Source organism: Uloborus diversus, chromosome 2 (assembly GCF_026930045.1).
Source record: "Uloborus diversus isolate 005 chromosome 2, Udiv.v.3.1, whole genome shotgun sequence".
NCBI classification, from domain to species: domain Eukaryota; kingdom Metazoa; phylum Arthropoda; class Arachnida; order Araneae; family Uloboridae; genus Uloborus; species Uloborus diversus.
Genome location: NC_072732.1, coordinates 175,750,757 through 175,774,427, shown reverse-complemented (window position 1 = coordinate 175,774,427; position 23,671 = coordinate 175,750,757). Strand labels below are relative to the sequence as shown.

Below are 23,671 nucleotides of genomic sequence, written 5' to 3'. Positions count from 1 at the left end.
AATTAATATTTGAAATGTTGATTACAAAAAACTTTATCACCTTAAATTATCAATAATTATTTTTGATAAACCACAAACTACTACAATATACGTATCAAATTGGGAAAATGACTTGTACTATTATGTACCTTGATCTTTAGAGCTATTTATTTTTTTACCTGGGATAAACTGTATATTTAAGAATCTAGTTAAAATATTGCTAGATAGGTGGTGCTTCAAACAGTGAAAATACTCCACCATTTTACTTTGCATCGCTATTTCATTTTATCTCATATTCCCTTACTTATATTAAGTACTGAAATAATGAGTAGCACTTTCAAGGAAGATAAAACAAAATGCATTAGTTAAATGCACTAAAACTCACTTCAGCATTATTATGAAATGCAGTGCTATTACAATCTTGAACATCTTCTCCTCTAGCAGTGAAAAAAGTTAAAGGATAATATTTCTTATGACGAGGTTGTAGAGCACTAGCTTGCAGGTGATTATCATAAAATAACTCAGATGTGTACTGAATGATAGCTTCATGAGAACGATAATTTTCACAGAGTAATATTTTACAAGGATAAATTTCAGGGTATAAGTCATAGAGTCGTTCGAGTAGAGATGTATGTAAATTTCTTTGCTGAGCAAACTGTGAATAAACTTCTGGGCTAAGCTGAAATAAGAACAAAATGCAATTAAACAGAAGCAAGATTATATAATTAAAATAAACAAGATTGATTCAAGATACTCATTCTTTAAGCTACAAACAGCAAATTTTGCATTATTATAATGAATGTTTCGAACATTTTAAATTCAGATTTAATCCAGGATTTAATAAATTTAGTTTATAAGCCACTAAAGTTAGCTTTAAAATACCATTTTGAACAACATAATGTCAATGTTTTTAGTAGAATTATTTTCTACTTTTCCATTATCATAGCATAGCAAACCACATTACTATAAGTAATCACTTTCATGAATTCTGCCAATAAATGAAAAAATATTTCTTCAGATTCACAGCTATTTCTGTAACCTGCTCCTAACCAGGACAAACTCTGACTGGCTGCTAAGGAATGACTTCAGAAACTTTTTCAGCGCTTGTTCTCTTCCTTGAGCATTGGGAGTATTGGCATTGTGGGTGAACAACAGCAAGTAGAAGCAGCCATAGCTATATATGCCAAGGTGATCCACATGCATCGGCAATGGAGAACCATGTCGAATTGAATTAGCAAATTGTAATACCACAAAAATGGAACTTTAGGACAGAACATGTGGTCTGACAGCCAATGGACTTAGCTGAAAAGAACAAAATAAAAAAAAGAAAAAAGATTAAATTTTATGTCTAACCAAAAATTTAGTCTTGAAAAATGCGGAGTGATCTACAAGCATAGACAATAGACAGTTTGAAGATACAGAAGATTTTTTATAAGTCCACTTAGTATGCTTTTTTTTTTTTAACTTTCAGCGGAAAGCGTGATAGTAAGCTTACTGAACATGTTGTACACACACTTAAAGCCCAAATATGAAATGTTTTTTCAAATACAGATTTCAATCACTTTTGACCGATGCAAAAATGTTTCAAAAAAAAAATGTTAAATGTCTCAAACACAAAATGTTTCAAAACAACTTAGGACAAGATTGGCCCACCAAACAAACAATAGAAAACAGATAATAAGACAACAAACTAGACTAAGGGTCTGTTATTTTAAGAAAGATTGATAATGCAATAATAGAACAAATAACAAAAGTTCAAACTATAAACAAAAAAGTACCTGCATATGATCTCCAGCTAAAACAATGCGTGTATTTTCATTTGCTAAAGACAAAGGCATAATTGCTTCACATTCCATTGCTTGTGCAGCTTCATCAATAAGAATGTGAGTGAAAAAACCTACAGGGAATATAGAATGAAACTAAATTACTAATGGCGTAAAAGGGGCACTGTGAAAGAGTAACAAACAAGATATAGTAGCTAACTTGCAACAACTGAAATTTTATTATGAATTAATGTACGTAACAAATGATTTTTAAAAGAATTAATAACTTGTTTTCATTACTATAAAAGCACAATAAATTCTAGTTTTTAAAAGGAAAAAGCATCAATGAAAGAAAAAAACGGACACTGTTTTCTGAAAATTAGATTTGGAAATGACAATAAGGAAAAAATACAAATTAAAGGGGAGGGCGATTGAAACATGAAATAATTTTTCATCATTTTCACTTATGACATCTTAATTCAAAATTAAGATTTGTTCATACTGACAGGAGAACAGTTTTCATCTTTTATCAATTTCATATGGCCTTATGCAGCCTAAAGCAGAGAAAAATTATTCTATTGCTATAGAAATATATTTACCTTTTTCTAACCCTAATTGAACTAAGTACCTGGAAGTACTTAGCGTAGTAACTATCACTCTATGTTTTTTAACATCTTCTATAGTTGGCATATTAAAATTGCGATCACTGCCAGCAGTTGAAACCAAACAATATTGTTGAACTGTAGGATGAACAGTTGCTACCCAACGGTGACGATAATAGATTCTCAAAGGAGTAGCTTCTGTCCTCCCTTCTGCAACTTGTGGATGAAGATATTCTCGAATATAGATATCTGCAGCACTGCACAACACATTAAAAATAACTATTGTAGTAATGATAACACATACAAGAAAGTATGGATGAAAACTATACATTAATAATTTCATTTAAAGCACATTGAAAACGTTCATAAAAAATGAAAAAAATTCAAAAGCTAGATTAAATATGCAGTGAAATCATTACAACATGCTTTACGGGACCATAAATTTTATTCAATGTGAAGAGAACTTCACTGTGATGGAATTCAAGTTAAACCAGGACTGAAATTTATTTTGATGAAACTGATACTTCCTTGTAACAGGATTTCACTGTAGAAGCAATATTTTTCTATGACATCACTGAAAAATATTTCCACACAACAAAAGAATAGAAAAACGTATATCGAACATTCAGACAGAATGGATATATGCACATAGAAAAAAAAGAATGTAACGGAAATAGCAAAATATTTAAAACAAATAATGCTAAAAAATATAATAACGTAGACTTATGCTTTTCCAGCAGGAATCTTTTCTTGAAAATGATGACAGACTACAACTTGCTTCGTTAATATTAAGTACTAGAGGACCCGACAGACGTTGTTCTGTTCAAACTTTGTAAATTGAAAAGTTAAAAAAATTCAATAAACTATCAAATGTTTGAACCATTCTGTTGAAAAAAATTTCAGTGACTAAAAGTACTTCTTTTGACTGAAGGAAACAACCCCATTGTTTGCTTTTGCCACTATCAGCAAGGTCATGGCCGAAGTACATTAGCCCTTGGTCTTTGGCGTCCACAAATTTGGCGACAATTGGGAAAATTGCTAAGACTCCTAATTATCAAACTCTTCCCGCAATTTCTACATCGTCTGGGGGAATTATCATAACGTAGATTGTAAAATATGCAGAATTGGCGAAAACATTTCCCCATTGCTTAAATTCCGTGGCGCCAAGTTTGTGGACCTTTAAGAAATTAAAATGAAGTGAAGCTAAAAGACGTAACCATGGCAATGCGAAACAAAGCATCAGTAATTTTAATGGAGATTAGATTTATTCGAACTTCAATTTTTAATGGCTTGTAACTTTTTTTTCCTTTGGCGATAGAAGGTTACTTTTTCGACCAAAGGTCGAGATATTTCTGGAGTAAAAAATGTCGCTTTTTCCAACGGTGTCAAAAAGAAAACTGTGGAACAATTCCTTCACTTTTTATTGATAGATTTAATGAAGAAAGTATTGCCAAAATTTCAGCTAAGTCTTAAAAAGTCCGAGATTAAAACGCAAATTGCTCCCATCGTAATGAAGTTAGAGCATTGAAACAAATTGCTTAGAACGTGGAAAATTCTACCTTTTTCAACGATATAAAATATTAATATGTGCAAGTAATTTTTCACCCCTTAAATAACCGATAATAGGCAATTTATGTGAAATTTGAGCCTAAATTGGAATAAAAAAAAACTATTTATCGGATTTTTTTCGAATTATAGCATATGTTACTCAGTAAGAAAGCACCTTTCATATAGTGAAAGAATTTTTCAAAAAGTTGCAATAGTTCCAGAGATTACCTCGAACATATAAACACTCAAAAATTCGCCCTCTCTCTTTATAATATTAGTATAGATTACCTGTAGTTTATTTGGATTTGTTTGAAAGGTTTTTTGCAGTTATTTTTTAATTAACAGTTATTTTTGCTCCACTGTTATCACACACACACACACACACACACACACACACACACACACACACACATATATATATATATATATATATATATATATATATATATATATATATATATATTATTACTATTTTTTTTAACAAACAATTTTTAATTCTGTAGCTTGTAACTTACATTTCACCTTGGTCACAGTATTTTTTTTCTTGACAATTTGATTTAAATTTATATTTTTAGCTCTTGAATTTGTTTGTCCCAACAAAGCATATTACATACAATTGTAAAAATTGTTTGGTGAGATATAAGGTAATTACTTTGTGATTTTTTACTTGCCAAGCATAATTTATCACATCGTTGATTGAAAGGAATAGTGACACAACTCAAAAAATATCGAAAATTAGATTTTTAATTGATAATACTTATGAAACATTGATCTTTTACAATGAATGAAGACACAAGTCGTACATAGCAATGCTGCTGGTAAATGGCAATTTTGATTAAAACCTAATTCGACCTAAATTTGACTAAAATTTCTAGAAACCCTAAAAGGCTAGCACAAAAACTGCGCGAAATGAACAATAAGTATTAACCGTTTTTAAGGGGCATACAAGAATTAGGAATTGTCACAAATGAAACAACAATAAATTACAAATTGCAACAATTTAAAAAATGGTCTTCTGAAAAAATTGCTTTTTTGAGTTGTGTCACTAATCTTTTCAAGCTGCGACATATAAAGGTTTTTTTTCCCATTAATGAGTGAGACAATTATACAAAAACAGATGTGGAACATTTGAAATTCTGCTTCTGTACATTGGATTCAGGCCGATAGGAAAAAAGAGACGATTTACTTATACATTCTGAAATCATTATTCCTGAAGAAAACTAGTTAATTCAATCATTCAATAAAATCTTGGTCAAAAAAGGATGTCTTGAAAAATGTTTGTTATATTTACATAGAATGACTCTTATATTTTAACTAAGACAGAGGGACCCCCCCCCCCCCCCCTCCTGACTCTTTATCTTTATCAAACAAATTGATTGACTATTCATGATTAAAACACAGTATTTATTTTAAAGAACATTTTTTCTCTGCAATCATTGATTATTGTAGAAAGAAACAAGTTATAAAAGAGTATTCAATACTTTCGCTCAAGTATTTCTCTTTGAAATAAATCTACAACAAAAGTTTACATGAGGTGACATTTTGAAATATAACCCTGTTTTTAGCGACCCATATTTTTTTTGAGCACCCCCCCCCCCCACTGATTACCAATTCTTGCCCATCAATATATGGAATATGTGCCATTTTATAAAAACATGCAGTTTTTATAAAAGTGCCTTTTTATAATACATGCTTTTTAAAATAAGCTTCATTATTCCAATTTTAAAACTTTTAACAGCGTGTACAAATATACCTGTTTAAAATAAAAACTTCAACTTTTTAGCTACAAGGTGAAATTTTTCATGCATTACATGATCAAAATGTATTTAACAATTCAACTTACCTATTTGAGTGTGTGCATACAAGCACTCTGGACAAAGGATCGTTTAAAATCATTTTAACAGCTTGGGCCAGAGTAAATGTTTTTCCAGTTCCAAAAGGTCCAATGATCAACACTGGTGGAAGTCTGAGATTTAAAGGAGTAATTATTGCTTCAACAGCCTCTTTTTGTTTTGGATTCAACCAAGGCTCTAAGTCCAAATTTCCACTGTTGAAGACAATTTCAGTATCATAAAAATTGTTTATATATATATATGGTAATAAATATAAAACATACGTATCTATGTACAATACTTTTCATTATTATGTCATAACACAAATTCAAATACTAAAAAAGCTAAAAAAAGAAAAAATTTTAAAATGTATAATGTAACAAGTTCAATACATGAACATGCAATTGTAAAGAGGAAAAAGCAAATAACAGTTAAGATTTTCACAAAACTTGATTGTACAATGTACAACAATTGTTGTACAACAAAAACCTTAAATAATAACTTACACTGTATCACAGCTAGTTCTGCACACTTTAAATCTATAGATCAACACAGTAGGGAAAAGGTCGATTTTTTATAACTTATTTATTAATGAGTAAAATAGTGAATATAAATATTTCACTTGTATTTAACTTTTGCTTTAAATACAATCAATACATAAATTATATACAGTGGAATCTCTCTATTCTGAACCTCAAGGGGCCGAACATGTTCAGATTATGGAGGTGTTCATTATAGAGGGAGACTGGGATAATGCATATTCATTCGCCGGGCCTATCAAAGTGTGTTCAGAATATTGGGATGTTCACATTAGAGAGTGTTCAGATAGAGGAAGTCAACTGTATAACTTGAGTTAAAATTAAAAGTAATGGATTAAAATCTGGCAGATCTTATCTCATTGCTTTGATATTTAATATGAGTTTTCACATATTATCTATAAAATCAACACATACATCAACAATGATTATACATTAAAAATTCAAGGCCAAATACCTATTAGAATTCCACATGTTAGGTATAGTGTCTATATCAGGAAACACTAAAGAAGGAGGATGGAGTCTATCAACAGCAAAATGCATTTCACAAAGAGGTAAGCGATTTAATTGAAATTGTACCTTAAAATACAAAAGCAATAAATTAAAAACATATTACATGTCTAGCTATAACAGACAAATTATAGTTTTGAGACTAAAGAACTGCAGTTAAAATGGAACAAACCTCTGCTGTAAACTCCCGATCTGCTTTAAGCTTTAACTCTTCACAGCATCTTTTAGAAAGACGAATGTATATTGCAGTTTTACCTTTATCTTCAATTACAGCTTCATAAACCTTTAAATAGGAATTAATTAGTAAGTAAGAAAAATCTATTTAAATAACATTTAACACTTTGAGGTCTATGCCTGAGCATCACTTGGGTTGCCGTTTTTGATGAAGTTAACTAAGTTCGAGAGTCTCTCAGGGTCCAATATTTACCATTAGATATAAGAATACGAGTTATATATGTTTCTAGCCTAATTAGAAATTATCTATGAACCATTTACTTTCAGAAAAAAAATAAAGATAGCATGGGCACCCATATGCAAAATTGTAAGGGGGATAGACACAATTTACAAAAACAGTAGATTTAATGAATTGCATCATTTAAAATCAGCTTTTTGCATATCATTAACTATCTGCACCCACAACAAAAACTTATGTTTGATTAAAATGTGCAATGTTAATTGCACATGTTGTGTTTAATTGCTAAACTGATTTCGATTTTAAAAACAAGAATTGAGGCAGTGAGAAGCACAGGGATGTAAATGGCCAAATTAAAGACTTGGAGATAACCAGTACAAATGATAGATGAACCTCTCCTCTGTCTTGGGGCAAGAGATAGTACTAGTAGGGCTGGTAGGTGAAGCTATACAGCATGATTTAGAAAAAATTTTCAATGACCTTATTTTTAAACACAGTTTGCTCAGAACTTGAAAATGTCTACTTTCATCCATTTACTTCTCACAGCCTTCATGTTTTTCATTAATCAGACCCAAAATTTAAAAAATCTCAGGAAATTATTTGTGGCATTGCTGGGGTTTGTGTTTGTCAACAAGTTCATAAAAGTTTGGCTCCAGTTTGGGGAAATACATCCCTGAACTATCCAACCATCCTCCACAAACCCCTTGTTTCCATACTTGCTCTTCCAATTAAATTTATAACAAAAACTCTTTTTGGCACAAGTAAGCTGTCATGGGCAGTTCTCAAAAGGTGGGAGTAAACATAGACCTCACTTTGAAGCTTTAACACCATTCACCTAATTTTCATTTTAATTAACTCATTTTTGAGTTAAATTATAATACTGTATAGAGACAAGAATTGACATAAATTATGGAAAAAATGCTCTTCATATACCTTTTAAAAAATATTTCCTTGCTAAAAGGCACAATTTTGGACATTCAAAACGTTAACTGAGCAAATGTACCATCAAAAAAAAAAATATTTTTTAATTATTTCCGTAAGTTTTAAAAAATCTAAGGGTATGAATCTCAAACTGAATAATTTTTTGATAATATTTTCCACAAATTACAAAAGTAGACATATTATTTATTTTGTAAACGATTTTAGAAAAAAAGGAAGTTGGAAGTTTGATGCACGTCCATAAGTTACGATCTGGACAATGCTATTATTTGAGAACCAAATATATGATTTATATGTTTTAAAGGTATTATTCGATCCTCAAAATCAATTTTTAATTATTTTAAAGTGTTTTCACATGTTTTTATGCAGTGTCATTCAAGCAAAATCATTTTTCTTAAACCTATATGTGAGATGTCCAAATTGTGTTACAATCTAGACGCAGATAATCCTGTCCATTTATTCATTATTATAAATGACCTTCTGTCTTGTAACCTTAATAAAAAAGGCTATTATAATGTTAATTTCTTTAATCTATTGGTATTTTTTACAATTAATACGTTATGCATTGAACATTATATAAATAACAGTAGAAACACAAGTTTTAATTAGAACGAACACATTTAAGTAAACAAAACGGAGGCAGCTCATAACTCATCAACATTTCAAACATGATTATCTGTCATTTTGCTGATACTTCGGATAAAATGTTTTCAAATTACGACAACAAATCGATATCTAAACAGCAATTATTTAATAAATAATTCTTCAGATCTCTAATATTTAGATATTAATCTCTCGTTGCACAAAAATCGCCACAAAACTCCCGATTGGCGACAACTCACAGCGTACGATAAGCAAAGGGTTACCAGCAGGGAATTCCAGTTTTCGCCAACAGTGTCAGTTTTGGCGACTTTATTACCTGCGCTGGCAAAATGGATGGGGTTTTTTTCGGATTCAACAAAACCATAACAAAATTTTATTATTTAAAGACTAGTAAATAAAGACAGTCAAGTACTTCATAAACTCTCTATTTTTCATAGCAGAATTTAAAAATAGGTAAAATTTTTATTGAAAAAGTTTAAAAACTGTGAAACTTACATTATGATGACGTCCAAAATCTGTTACCTAGAGACCGATCATTAAGTTCACTATTTATTAATTTTTATAAGTACCTGCTGTCTTTTTATGTTTGTATATGACGTTCTAAGTGTACATACTATGCAATAAAAACAAAATTGATGTCTAATTTCAAAAATTTAAAAATTGCTCAGAATTAACTTTTTGTTCCCACCTTTTGAGAATTACCCTTATAAACTCCAGCAATGTCTGCTGGTTCTTTTGCGTCATCTTCCCATTATAGCTGAGAACTTAATTAACAAATTATAGCAATCCTTTGGTTTCAATGTAAGGATACACGACACTAAACATTTGTAATAATAAAATTCTAACATCATCAATATCATTTTAAATACCTTTTGATAGTTAACTAATCCCTAAGGTTTTCCTATACTTCCAAGGGTATGCATACCACAGGTTGAGGATCGATTAGTATTGTTAACCAAATACTCCTGTGCTAAACACAAAAGTCACATCTGCACTTTTTATCAAAATTGAGTTACAGTCAACAGGTGGTGGTTCCTTGTCACATATACCGCCTAAATACTGTTTTATGGTCATTTGTCAAAAGGAAATATATTTTTAAAAATTCTGAAAAAGTTGCATCCAAATCAAACACATGGAGACGCATAACTTTAAATAGGAATTTCTGATTTTTAACTCAGCTGCAGATAAAACTTTTTAGCATAGCACAGCAGAATGCAATCAAACTGAAGATATTTCACATTATTTTAAAAGATAAATAAATTGCAAATGTATTGCATAGTCATGTCCCACAACTAATTTTCAAAATAAATTTACAAAGTCAAGTATCAAGCTTGAATAATCTTAAAATTTTCCAATTACCTTCCTTTGCTCTTCTCCTTTTGTTTTAACAGGAGCCAATAGCACAGTATTGCAGTTTGTAAGTACAAGTCTCCCGGACGAGGAATCTTCAGATAATACAGAAGACAATTGCATATTGGCAAACAATTCACCATTATGAGCATATTTAGCAGTCACTGCTGAATTTGGAGTAAGTAGATAACAACTGGTCACATTAAGAAGTGCTTTGACATTATATCTGTAAAAGAAAACAAATATTAAAATATACAAAAAATCCTTCACTGATCTAAAGTCATTTTACTTTGACTTCACCTTACTTTAAATTTTTTTAAATGCACACAAATATACTGTCAAGATTACTAAGATTTTTATCTTTTGAAATTGGAAGATTTGATCATAGCATTTATATAAAATGCAACTTGCTTCATACTGAGAGGGAACTTAACAAGTCTTTTATTGAGTGTTTTTGGTTCTTAGTAGTGATGCAACATCGATGAAAGAACATCGCCATTTCAAAACATCAATGCTCAAATATTTATGATAACAATCGAATACTTTTTTATTTTTATAACTATTTATTGATCCACAAATTTGCTTTAGTATTCAAACATACTAAATCTCTGAAACTAAACAATTTCTGCTTTAAAACAAAGCCCCCCCCCCCCTTTCTTTTTAAATGCTAGTGATAAATTAGAGGAACTTAGCACCTTTGTAAAAATAAGGATTATGCAAAAGGACATTTAGGATTGTACGCGTTCTCTATGAGGAGGGGAAAAAAAAGGTTGAATTTCTTTCCAGACATTAGACAAAATATTTTTCACATTAATCTTTCAAATTAAAGCTACAATTAGCATTGGGAGAGAGCAATGTGTCAAACTAACTATTTCATATAAGAGAAAAATACAGTAGTGCCCCATTATAGCAAGACAAATGAGCCAAATAAAAATTTCATTATAGACATAATTTTGTTATAAAAATCTAAATACACAGTAAAACATGAAGGAGAACAGAAGCTCTTATACTATAGCCATAATGCCTCTATCTACGGTTTCGCTATAAGCAGAGGCGGATGTATAAACAACAGAGAAATAGACTTAAAATCGGAGGAACAAGTTTTTGGGTTAATTAGAAAACTTTTGTATTACAAGTGCAAGGCTTACAACTACCAAAAGTAGTCGGCACTGGGGGAAGATAACAAATATGAAAAGTTTTTTGAATTTCTTATACTCCGAAACTCACAACTTTTGTTACACCACCAGGGGTCTGATATTTGAGTCCGTTAATGGACCCTTCACAAAAGTCCGATCAACCAAAATGGACCTTTCACAAAATCCCGATCAACCAAAACGGACCCTTCACAGTTCTGATTAACAAGAACGGATCTTTCACAAATTGTTTATTGAAAGAGCAAATCTGAAAGCAAAATAACGCATATTAAACCGATAATTTTTGGAATCTTTTTTTAAAGTCAAATTAAAGGGATCAGCTTAAACAAAATCTGCTAATTTTGCAAAGAAAAAAAATCAGCACTCTTGTGATGCTCCTGCAAGCGATAAATTGCTACTGCGAAATAAAAACATAAAATGCTTGTTGTTTGTTTCTTGGAAAGACATTAACAGCAGAAAATAAGTTTGGTTTTAAATGATTTTGTTTGTTTTATCACAGCTAATTAGCAGCGGTGTTGTTGTAAACTTTTCTGGCGTTGGCAAGCAATTTTCTCCCCACTCATGATTTAATAAATAATAATAATAATATATATCAGCGAAATGAACTTAGAGCTGCAAAGGGATAGTAAGGGTGGGGAGGGGGGGGGGAGAAATATGATCCCTTCAGATAGCATGAACTTAGAACTGCAAAGGGATAGTAAGGGTGCGGGGAAAATATGATCCCTTCAGATAGCGTTTGGCGTTAAACCTTTATAATGACTTGATTAGAAAATATTCTCATCATTTTACCAGCTTGTCAATATTTGCCTTTTTATGGTGCAGTGCTACGTTTAACTGTTATTTTGGAAGAAAATTATATGGGTTTGATTTTTCGATTCTAACAAGGATGATTAACTTTAAATAAACTCTTTTACTTGCCGTTTTTTTCTTTAGATGTCTGCATTTTGAAAAATACAATCTTTTAACATCCGATACAAGAATCATTTTTTGTTCTTTTTCCAAGCTAACTTCGCTTTATTAGGATGCAAATAAATGAAAAGTCTCTATTTTTGTTAGAACACTCATTTCAAGTTTTTAAAGCAAAATTCCATTTTTTTTTCTTTTTTTATGAGTCAAAAATTAAAATGCTGAATCGATGGTTTATTTTATTTATTTGTTTGTTTTTATTATTATTATTATTATTATTTTTTTTGCTTCAACTGTGTCCACAGATATTAATGATATATTTATCATAGGACTCTAAAATGCTATTTAAAAATAATTTTATCAAAAATATTTCTTTTACAAGCCGTTTTTATACTTTTGATGGCTTCACTTTTAGAATAGCCATCTCTTTGCAACTACTATGGGTTTCCGATTTTTTTGAATTTTCAATGTTTAGTACACTTTGTTAAGAGGTAAACAAATAAAATTTCTTTTCATTTTTATTAAAATCACGGAATTTAAAAGTTTTAAACAAAATTCTGTGCTTTTTAAGAGCGTCTTGAGTCAAAAAGTTAAATGTCCTTGTCTGATTTTTTTTTACAATTATTTTAAATGATGTGCAGAAATGTTTCTAGTATAATTTAACATAATGTAGAATGGTAGATAAATATTGCTACTTGAAAGAGCGATGCCCCCCCACCCCCCGCCAAATACTAGAAAAACATCCCAGAATGATATACTCAACATAGAAGAGGAAAACACTCAACTTTAAGCTTAAATGATGCAGTTTGTGCCCTCTCTAAATTCTTAAATTTTGTTTTAACAAAAAAAAATTTTTTTTTTTGCAAAATTATTTGATTTTTTACAAAATTAATTGACTTTTCACAAAATTATTTGATTTTTCACAAAAAACGGACCCTGTGAAAAATCCTGGACAGATCCCTGACCACAATAAGCAATACTTACCTAGATAACAATTCATATTGAGCCATTTCTTCAATATAGAGCAGTTCATGCTGTCGAGCACAATAATTATTCTTGGTGATAGTTGGTTCCATTACAGACTGTGTCACAGTGAATTTACTGCCATTGGGAGCAGGATAGCATGTCAGAAGACATTCTTCCCGCTCTCCTAATGAATAAGGTCGATTTTCAAATGGAACAACAGTTACATCATTGCTACTCCAACGCTCAGTAAAAGATACAGCCGTATCTCTTGCTTGTTGAAGTTTTTCCATATCTGAAGAAGAAACCACATCGACACACAGTTTTTGAACTAATACTGGCTCAAAACCAAAATCAAATACTATAGCTTGCCTGAAGGTGCCATAGATTGAAGTCAGGAAACGAACCTGGGAAAAAAATAAGAAAAAATGTAACCAAAATAAGACAAATAGCAGATATATAATGAATCATTTAAAAAAAAAAATCAAATTACAGCTCTTTTTTAAAAACACAATCAAGCAGAGTTTATATTTGGATATTTCATTCAACTAATTTGATGCAGAGTTGCTAACCTCACAAAGTCAAAAATCAAACTTGAATCAAAAGAAATTGAACAGAAAAATCAAAAGAAAAAAAAAGAGAAATTATTTGATTTTTTTTTAAAATTAACTTTTTAAAATTGGAAAATAAAATTTTCTTTTTTAAAAAAATAGTATACCAAATGTAACTAAGGATTAACAGAGAATCCTTAAACTGAATGTTTTACAAGTTTCTTAAGCAAGAATGCCGCTTTTAATTGGCTTTTATTTTGTGTTCTCTATTTATTTCGTTTGTATCCATTAGTTTTTCGGCACTCATCACGCATGCAATTGAACTCCAAAATGATATAAAGTCAGAAGTCCCATTAAACTATGTTCTCCGTTCCTTAATTGAAATGAGTTAACGGTACTTCAAATCAGGGTTGGCAAGGTTTTAGATACTAGGGTAAAAACCACAGTAAAAACCCTGGCTTTTACCGTCCTGTCCAAAACCCTTGCGTCCAAAACTGTCAAAAACTATATTTTTAGAAAAATTGTATTCTGTGAGAAAACATCAAAAACAGAATAAAATATATGAAAGTAATGGTTTATATTAAACATTTATTCAATGGAGAACATTCAACTTATTTATGCAGCTGATTTTAATCTTGAGTTACATAGAAGTTAAGTTCTTGATTAAAATTTTTATTTGCATGCATTAGTTTATTATTATTATTATTAATATATATTTTGATAAATAGTAACCAAATTTCCCAATGTTTTTGCATGTGTGCAAAGGAAAGCAGGCTCGGCAAGGTTTTTACCATCCTGTCCACAACCCTTGTGTCCGAAAGAGTCCAAAACTATTTTTTGAGGAACTATATTTTATGAGAAACTATCAAAAACCGAACAAAATGTGTCAAAATTATTTATTTTTTTGACTATTTAATGTATTTATTCAATGTGAACATTCAAGTATAAATATATATGTAACTTATTTATGCAGCTGATTTTAATTCAAGTTGCATAGAAATTAAATTCTTCATTAAAAATTTCAATTTGTATGCAGAAGGGTTTTCTTTTCCCAAAAAACCAAATTTTTTGACATTTATGCATGTGTGCAAAGCAAAAGAAAGTGTTCAGAATATAGTTCAATAATTGAATCAAATGCAATAAATTACAATTTTTTGTAGTTACAGAATGTATTATATTAAAAATATGAACCAAAAAAAGAATAGCCACAAGTTTTATAATATAAATGTTTAATGATCAATTTCTTGTTCTTTAATCTATAATTTAAAAAATAATTTTCGTTAAAACACCATGTAAAACTTATTTGCAAAACCCATTAAAATTTTTTTTAAACCTAAATACTGCACATTTAATAATATTCCATACATAATTTAAGTTATAAATGGAACTGAAATTAGTTGTCTTGGTAGTGTTGTGAATTTCCTCTCATAACTTTACCAACTGATACATATGGAAGTTTTTATGTAATAGTTATTGGCAATTTTTTAAAATAAAGTATTACTTAAATGAAAATTTGAGAAAAATATTATGAAATACTCATTAATTAAACCTGAGTAATGTCTATATTTATGCATTACAAATATTGCAGAAAATAAAAATTGATTAGATTACGCCCCTTTAGCTTTAGCAACGTTTTGTACACTTTTAAACAGTAAAAACTACCTGTACTGTCCTAAACCAGTTTTGTACAGTCAAAGCCCAACTCTGCTTCAATGATTGTTTACATAAATGGGCAGTTCTCAAAAGGTGGGAGCAAACACAGCCCTAAACTTTGAAGCTTTAACACCAAATAACTTTTATTTTAATTCATTCAAATATTTTTGAATAAAATTATGATACTGTGTAGAGACAAGAATTGACATAAATTATGGTAAAAATGTTTTTCAACTAACCTTTGAAAAATGTTTTCTTTGCTAAAAGGCACAATTTTGGACATTCAAAATGTTAACTGAGCAAATGTACCACCAAAAAAAAAAATTTTTTTTTTTTTAATTATTTCCATATGTTTCAAAAAAAATTAAGGGTATGAATCTCAAATCAAATAATTTTTGATAATATTTTCCACAAATTAGAAAAAAGTAAAGACATATTATTTATTTTGGAAACTATTTTAGTAAAAAAGGAAGTTGGAAGTTTGATTATGTCCAAAAGTTACGATTTGGACAGTGCAATTATTTGAGAACTAAGTGTATGATTTATATGTTTTAAAGGTATTTTTCAAACCTCAAAATCAATTTTTAATTATTTTAAAGTGTTTTGATATGCTTTTATGCAGTATCTTTGAAGTAAAATCATTTTTCTTAAACATACATGTGAAATAGCGTTAAATTGCCAAATTGCGTTACGATCTAGACGCCGATACTTCTGTCCATTTATTCATTGTTAAATTGAAAGCTGGAGGGTTTTTTTTTTTCAGTTGTTTTGCTTTCAGAAGAATTTATTGAGCTTAAAAGTGATGAAATTACTGTTTTTGAAAATGAAGGTTTGGGAAAGGTTCTAATTTTCAGATGTGAAATTTTGTGAAGTGGCAGCTTTTACAATATAGAATTTTGTGAAGGGGCTGCAAAGCGGGCCCAACTTGCATCTGAAATGACCCTTGATTTAATACCTGTTAAGAGATTTTCACAACTTGATTTTTTATCCCACCAAAAGGTTTCCCATTAATCCCCTTTTATGCAATTAAATATTGATTATTACACATTCTTGATAAAATGAAATCAACAGTTTTGCCATAGAGTGACATGCATAAACTAAAGCAAGCTATAATATAAAACAGTTTACTTGCAACTTTTCATGGGGGGGGGGGGACTTACTTTGCAAGTATATTGATCATATTTATATTCATTGTTGTCTGCATTACTCCATTCCTGGCAGTGTGGTCCTAAATTATATTCTTTTATACCAGAAACTCTGCCAGATCTCAGCAACGAAATCCCTAAAATGGTTTCTGTGTGTTTCATACAGCAAGGCAACGTGCTTCAATGTTGCCTAAAATAGAAAAATATGAAAGCTTTTCTAAGTCACTAAGTATCTAATTTTGTTGCACAATAAACATTTCTTCACATAACACTGAGGGATTTTTAAGAACATGTAAGGCAGACCAAGATAATATAGACAAACACACTAATGCTGTTCACAGAAAGTTAACTAAGTTTGTCAAAAATATTTTTAAGTTTTTTTTTTTTTTTTTGATGAGCAACAAATGTTGATCTCCAGTTTTGAAATACTCCAACTAATAGTATTTCAAAAAGAGTAAATATAATTCAAAAAACATTCTGGTTGCATAGTACTACTACTCACTTTCAACTTTACATTTTTTTCTGTTGGCTGCAGTATAAGACTCTGGAGAAATATTGCGTTTTTGTCAGAACATTTTTAAGCACTCATTTGAGTTTGCAGAAAGTTTTAAATTTTATCTTGGTCTGATGCAACAACCACATTAAAGAGAGAGAGAGAGAGAACCAGGGTACATTTGAATACTGAAAAGCACTTTTTTCACAAGCCTGGCTCGCAAAATATTTAAACTTCATATATTATAATCAAATTTTGATTCTATTAATAGTAAATTCACAAAATACTCAAAACGCAAAATCACTGATAGCTTTATTTTTGTGAAAAAAAATATATATACAGTCAATTCCTGATAACTCAAAGTCCGATATCTCAAATATTACTATAACTCAATGATTTTACCAAGTCCTGATCCCTTTGTCTTTTATTCCATGCTAATTATGCTCACTATCTCGAAGTTTAATTTCCTTTAACTCAAAGTTTTTTCAAAGATGACTTGAAATTTATTTTGAAAGAACGGAAAAAAATAATATATATATAATTCAAGTGACGATAGGAGAAAATATTCAACTTTACTAGCAATTCCTGCACAATATGCCTCTAAAGCAAGGAGAACACCTGTTGAGCCAATGTACGATAAAGGAGTTAAACGTGCAGAAATGAGTATAGCTTGTTTTCTTTTGTTTACTGTACTGTTTACACTTAGACATGTTGCTGGACTACAAATCCGTTTGTAACCTGTTAACCCGTTCGCACCCAGCGTCACGCGGACGCTACGCAACGATTCCTCTCCTATCAGCCCAGCGTCACTTATCCGCTACCCTCGCCTCTGATCGACGCTGTAGTCCCAGCGTCACGTATATGCTTTCTCGAAATGGAACGATTGAATTGAATATTTAAATGATACTAGATGGCGCTAAATGGCTATAACTTTGATCATATTCGAGTCACATGGTATTTGACCTTCATGTACATGCTTTAGTTTCTTATTTGGGCCTCTCAATGGGATAGATTTTTTTTTATGTAAACAACAGTGAATCACTGCTCTGCGCATATGATTTATGAGGTCTCAATTGCTCTTGCTTATATCTTTGCTTCTCTTTTTTTTACGAGTAATTGAAAGAGATATACATCTAGCTGAATAAATTATGGGGGAGGGAAGGAAGGTTAAAATATTTTCGCGTATGTGTTCCAGACTTTTGGGATTCCCCGTTCAATGAGAGTACAGGAATGAGTTCAAGAGGCCTGAAGTTTATGGTTATTTTTGAATCCTTTCTGATATTGTTCTTCTGTATTTATTCTTTTTCATTTGGGGATGGGAAACTGCAATAAAAATGATTAGCGAAGTGAATGAAAGGGAATGTTTTCGAGTGAATTATGAAGCAGTTTTGAAACTTGTCGCGTGGGAAATATAACTAGTTTAAATTCGTTGACCTAAGTTGTTTTAATCAAAATTACATAAGGAACATATTTTTTTGCTACATTTCTTTTTCTTTGATTCCACACTCACGATGTCAAAACTCTAACTTTGTTTCTGTGCACATATCATTTAATTTTGTGCACATGGTTAAAGTTTTAGTATTCTGCTTATTTCGTTCCTTCTAATAATGTAATAGTCTTTATATTAGTAATTAGTAATCAGTAGTACATTGTTTAAACAACATTAAAATTTCAAGCCATTATTTTTGAGATGCTGATTTTATATGAATATTTTTGTTCAGTTAGGCTTAACTGCTGTAAATGCTCGGGCCGATGGCGGCGTTCCATTTCAGAACGTTCGAGTCCCCGTAGCTGCGCTTCGTTTTCCGAGCGCTGGTCCTCAAGGGGTTAAGTAGCCAAGTCAACTTATTGTACCTTTATTTAAAGGCTGACCTAAGTTAAGATGTGTTCTCCTTCATTCTTTAGCTCGATCATTTGCTGATAATTTTTGAGAGGGAGAGAGACAGATTTTACTTTAGATGTCTCAGATAAAGCTGGAAACCATGGATTTAGAAAGTTAAATAAATCTTATTTATAACATTGAAAGGAATCCAACAATCAAAAAGAAAGATAATGAATTGAAATATGGCTCCAAATACTCTGTCAACGGTATTAAAAGAGAAGCTTCAAAAGCGGTATGAATCCATGAACCTGAATTTGAAACGAATGGAGATGTGCACCTTTCATGAAGTAGAATCAGCTATATTCAAGTGGTTCAAGTAGTATCGAATTCAAGACCATGCCATTCATATAAGTAGATGTTTGCTGCATGAGAAAGCAACTATTTTTGCTATATTTACTGAACATAGAAAATTTCAAAATTTCCACCCCAGTTCTGGATGGCTGGAGAAGTTCAAGACCAGACACAACTTTGTCTCTTCAGAATTCTTCACGGAGAAACTGTGCATATTGAGCTTAAAAAATTTAAGTTCTGTAATTTTGTCTGTTATATGTACATATTAATTAAAATATTGGATGGTTTTTAATATTAAAATGTTGAAAACCAAAACTAGAGGTAAGTTGAACTTCCAATAAGTCAAAGTTTTTCGTCGGTCCCTTTAGTTTCGAGTTATCGAGAATTGACTGTATGTATGTACTCTTTATACTTCTTATAGTCAAGTGGTGCATAGTGCATGCATTCCATGTTTTTTCCTTTTAAATATTGCAAGTATTTTGATTGCTAATAAAATTCGCAATCACAAACTTTTCAGGCAATATGTAAGGCATATTGAATCTCTATGGGGCTTTAAATCCGCACAAGGCCTAAGAGAGTTTTTTTTTATTGTTTTTAGTTTGTTCCAAAAGCGTTCAATTTCAATTCTAAAGCTGTTTATTACAATTATATTCTGCCTTTTAGTATTTGTGTGTCCACGAGCGTAACTATGGGGTCTAGCGCCCCTGGCGAACTAAAGAAGAAACCCCCCCATTCCAGGGTCACCAACATGAAAAGTCACCAGAGGTCATTGTGACCTCCAAAAAAATTTTTTTTGGAACATTTTGATTAATTTATTCAAGAAATAGGAGGCAAAACGTTGTAATTTTTTTCCTTATTTTCTTTTTTAGAAATGTTTTCAATGATGCCCAATGTTCCTTCTAAGTTGATTTTATGTACAAGTGTATATATAAATACCCCCTCTAAATCTTTTTTTTTTTTTTGCAATTTTTTTTAATTTTTTATTTTTTTAAAGCATTTTTAAAATCCTATAACTAAAAAAAAAACTATTTTTTTTTTTTATAAATTAGTCAAAATGCCGCCTCCCTGGCTGCTGCGCCCCTGGTGAGTCACTCTTGCCAACCCCTAGTTACGCTACTGTGTGTGTCAGAAGTTTTGTATTCAATTTTAAACTTTCATAAGAGTATGATAACGGCATTTAAATCAACAAAGAGAATTTAGTTCATTTTTTTCATTAAGAAAGTAACCGAACAAAATTAACTGAGCAATGAAAAACACAATTTACTTTTCTTCAATATTCAAATACGTATATTAAAACAATCAAATTGTGGCATGTTAAAGTGTCACCTAATGGTGTAATAAACACAATACATATCAAAATTTATATTTTGATTTGTTCCACAAATAAATAGTTTTCCAAATGGAGTAGGTTTTTAACTAACTTACTGAGCAGAAGTAATACTAATCCCAAATTACTTTCCGATTCTTAAAAAAGGCAAGTAATATTTTGTTATGAACGTTCCTAAGGGTATAAGAGGAATAAAATGCTCTTTTTAAATACAGAAGGAGATAATGGGCAAACAGCCCTTCCAGTGCTGCACATAAGTATTTTAAGAGAAACTAAATGTTATGTCTGTATAACCTGAGGCTCTCATCTTGGAGTGCTCCGGAAGGGGATCTTCTTTGAGTCAGAAGTTCTAGGACGGTATTGATCAAAGTGTATGTTTGCTATAGGGGATGTACTCCGTCCATGCCGCAAGCTAAAAATGAAACCGATTACCCATTACCACCGTCTGTCACACCGCATTTTCTATGGTTTCGACAATTACGTTCAAGTCCACTGACAAGTTAGGATCAGTTATGTTGCAGTTTTGGGGGAAAATGAAAAAAGAACTGCTGTTTTATTTTCAAGAATAAAATAATAATTGAAAAAAGATTGAAGCAGAATTTGCCGCTCCTAAAAAATTTGTTGCCCTAGGCAGCTGCCTACTATGCCTATTGGGAAATTGGGCTCTGAGCTTGATACATCACTGAACATTTACTTTAAATATATTAGTTCAAACAGAATATTTATATTGTTTAACAAATAAGAGAAAAAATGCAAACCTTTCTAATAAGACACTTTTTTTTATCAAAAATATACATTAAAAATTTAATAATATGAGAAAAAACTGAAAATTTTTCTAATAAGACATTTTTTTTTCATCAAAAATATAGTGTAACTTCGATTTAACAATTTCCTCAATTTAATGATCCATTTCACTGGTCCGGATTCGACTGCATTGAATGTCTATGCTCCTTGATTTTAACGATAACTTTTTTCAGTCCCATGACAGTTGATAAATTAGGGTTATACTGTACATTAAATATTTCACTGATTCAACAAATTTTCAAAAAAAAAAAAGAAAAAAGGGAAAAAAAGCTTTCCTAATGGTATTTATCTGTAATATGCTTATGATCAGAGATGAACCGAATATTCAGTTGGTAATCAGTATGCTGCATATTCAGCAGACAAACTGAATATTTAGTTCGGCGGAATACTTACATATTTGGCAATCGAACAGTACACCAATTTAACAATTCGACAATTAATAAACAAATGCGTATTTTTTGATACAACAAATGAAAATTATAGTATAATACCAAAGTACAAAATTAATTCATATGGCTATTTGCTAATATTATAACATTTAATAATTTTAACTCTTTAGTAAATATCTTTTGTACTTAAAGACAAAAAGTAAAAATGATCTGGCAATGTTTGAATTTAGACTACTTAATTCTGGTGAAAATGTTTATGAGTTACTGAAGACACTAATATAGAAGAAAATTACTTGAGAAATGATATTTTAATCAGTGCTGGTTTGTTATTTGTATGTAAGGTACATGCAAGATTCTTTATTTAAATTATGTTACCACAATCATCAGTTACCAAATCATATATCAGGAAAGAAATTGATTATCAAAAAGGAAAGTGTTGCAGATAAACATAATTCTAATTAGTCATTTACCTTATTAATTTCAGTGTCTTAGAAGAAAACTGTGTTACATGCCAATATGAGTGAACTTTCTTTAAACGACTGCCATTTACAAGTTTTCAACTTCCTCTTATTTTATTATCACTTCAAATAATAATTGTAATTTATGTATTTAATTTACTGTTTGATTAACACAAAATTTTATTTTGAGTTAGTCCTACCAACACACAGACTCGAAATAAAACAATGTGCTAATAAAAGATTAAATTTAATAGTTATGGCAAAAAAAGCACCATGTTGCAAACTCTACATTTGGGCAAAATACTGTGAAATGGCCCTTAACCTTTGTAAATAAAATTTTGATTCTAAAATATAAACATGACACTGATTTGATTAAAATGACATACATACCTTTGCAGATAAATGAAAAGTCCACTCTCTACAGCAATTCTTCTCAGAGACAGTCAAATTTAAATCTGGCTCTACACTTAATTCCACAGAGTCTAAACTTTCAGTCATAATGAGATTAGGATTTGTCGAAGTCAACCACTTTTCAAGCAGCTGCTCGGTGTAATGTCTTCCTTGTAACCTGCACTCTTTGGCTCGTTGTAGTTTCATTTGACGATAATCAAATCTCTCTTTCCATTCTAAAAGCTCCTCTTCACCATGTGCATCACAGCACAGCTGTCCCAAACGGCATTTTCCAGTAGATGAGTAACTGTACAAAGATAATAACATTAAGAACCAAAAAAAATTCAGTAAGTTATTAAAGTACACATTAAATTCATTTAAAACATAAATTTAAAATGAATACAATGAATTTAAAATATTTCTGCAGTTGAATATTCAAATTTACAAAGCATTTTTGGAAATCCATAATTAGGTTAACTTTTTATGCAATAAGTTTGCATTATGAAATGAATATCAATCATACCGAGAAATAATTATATCTATCTTAATTTTGGGAAAAGACTTTTTTTTTTTTTTTGAAATTGAAATAATTGAAGGCAATGAAGAAAGCTATTCTACGCTGTTGTATTTCCAAAAGAAAATATCAAGCATACTTTTATGATGTGTCACAGAGCTTTATATTGATCTTAACTAGAGAGAAATGAAAATAAAGAGGTACATCAAACTTTGAGGTAAATCACCATCATTTCTCACGATTTTTTAAATTAAACTTTCTGAAATGGTGTTTCTGTGCACATGCAAGAGCATTGTGACTTTTTATTTCTGCGGTTACAGTCTCTGCACATCAGCGTGATGCTGGTCAAACTTAATTTTTTGCCTTTACTCACTTTGAGATTGGCAACCATGGCAACCATTTTGGTATATATAGTAATCTTTAAGTAAGCACGGGAATACACCATACTCAAGAAGTGCTCAATAAATCTTTTTCTTCACAAAAATCTGGGATCTTATTAGCAAAAATTTTGAAACTGAACCATGACCATTAAATAGAGGAATATGGCCAAAGTGAAATTAGTTAAGATCACTTAACATTTCCAAAGTGAACAAATTGGAAATTTATTTTGAAAATATCAGTACATAAAGAAAGAACAATGAAAAAAACTAACATTGAAACATTATTTTTTATTTTTG

General features: G+C 30.5%; 1 protein-coding gene across 1 annotated transcript in view; it reads right to left on the bottom strand.

The window, feature by feature from the left end:
- LOC129216171 (probable helicase with zinc finger domain) overlaps positions 1-23,671 on the bottom strand; it is a 52,321-nt gene that overhangs the window by 14,292 nt on the left and 14,358 nt on the right. Inside the window, 11 exon segments of the mRNA XM_054850342.1 lie at positions 365-658; positions 1,758-1,876; positions 2,342-2,601; positions 5,736-5,939; positions 6,718-6,839; positions 6,943-7,053; positions 10,084-10,300; positions 13,119-13,504; positions 16,462-16,581; positions 16,583-16,636; positions 22,481-22,787. Coding sequence (XP_054706317.1) covers positions 365-658; positions 1,758-1,876; positions 2,342-2,601; positions 5,736-5,939; positions 6,718-6,839; positions 6,943-7,053; positions 10,084-10,300; positions 13,119-13,504; positions 16,462-16,581; positions 16,583-16,636; positions 22,481-22,787 — 2,194 coding nt within the window.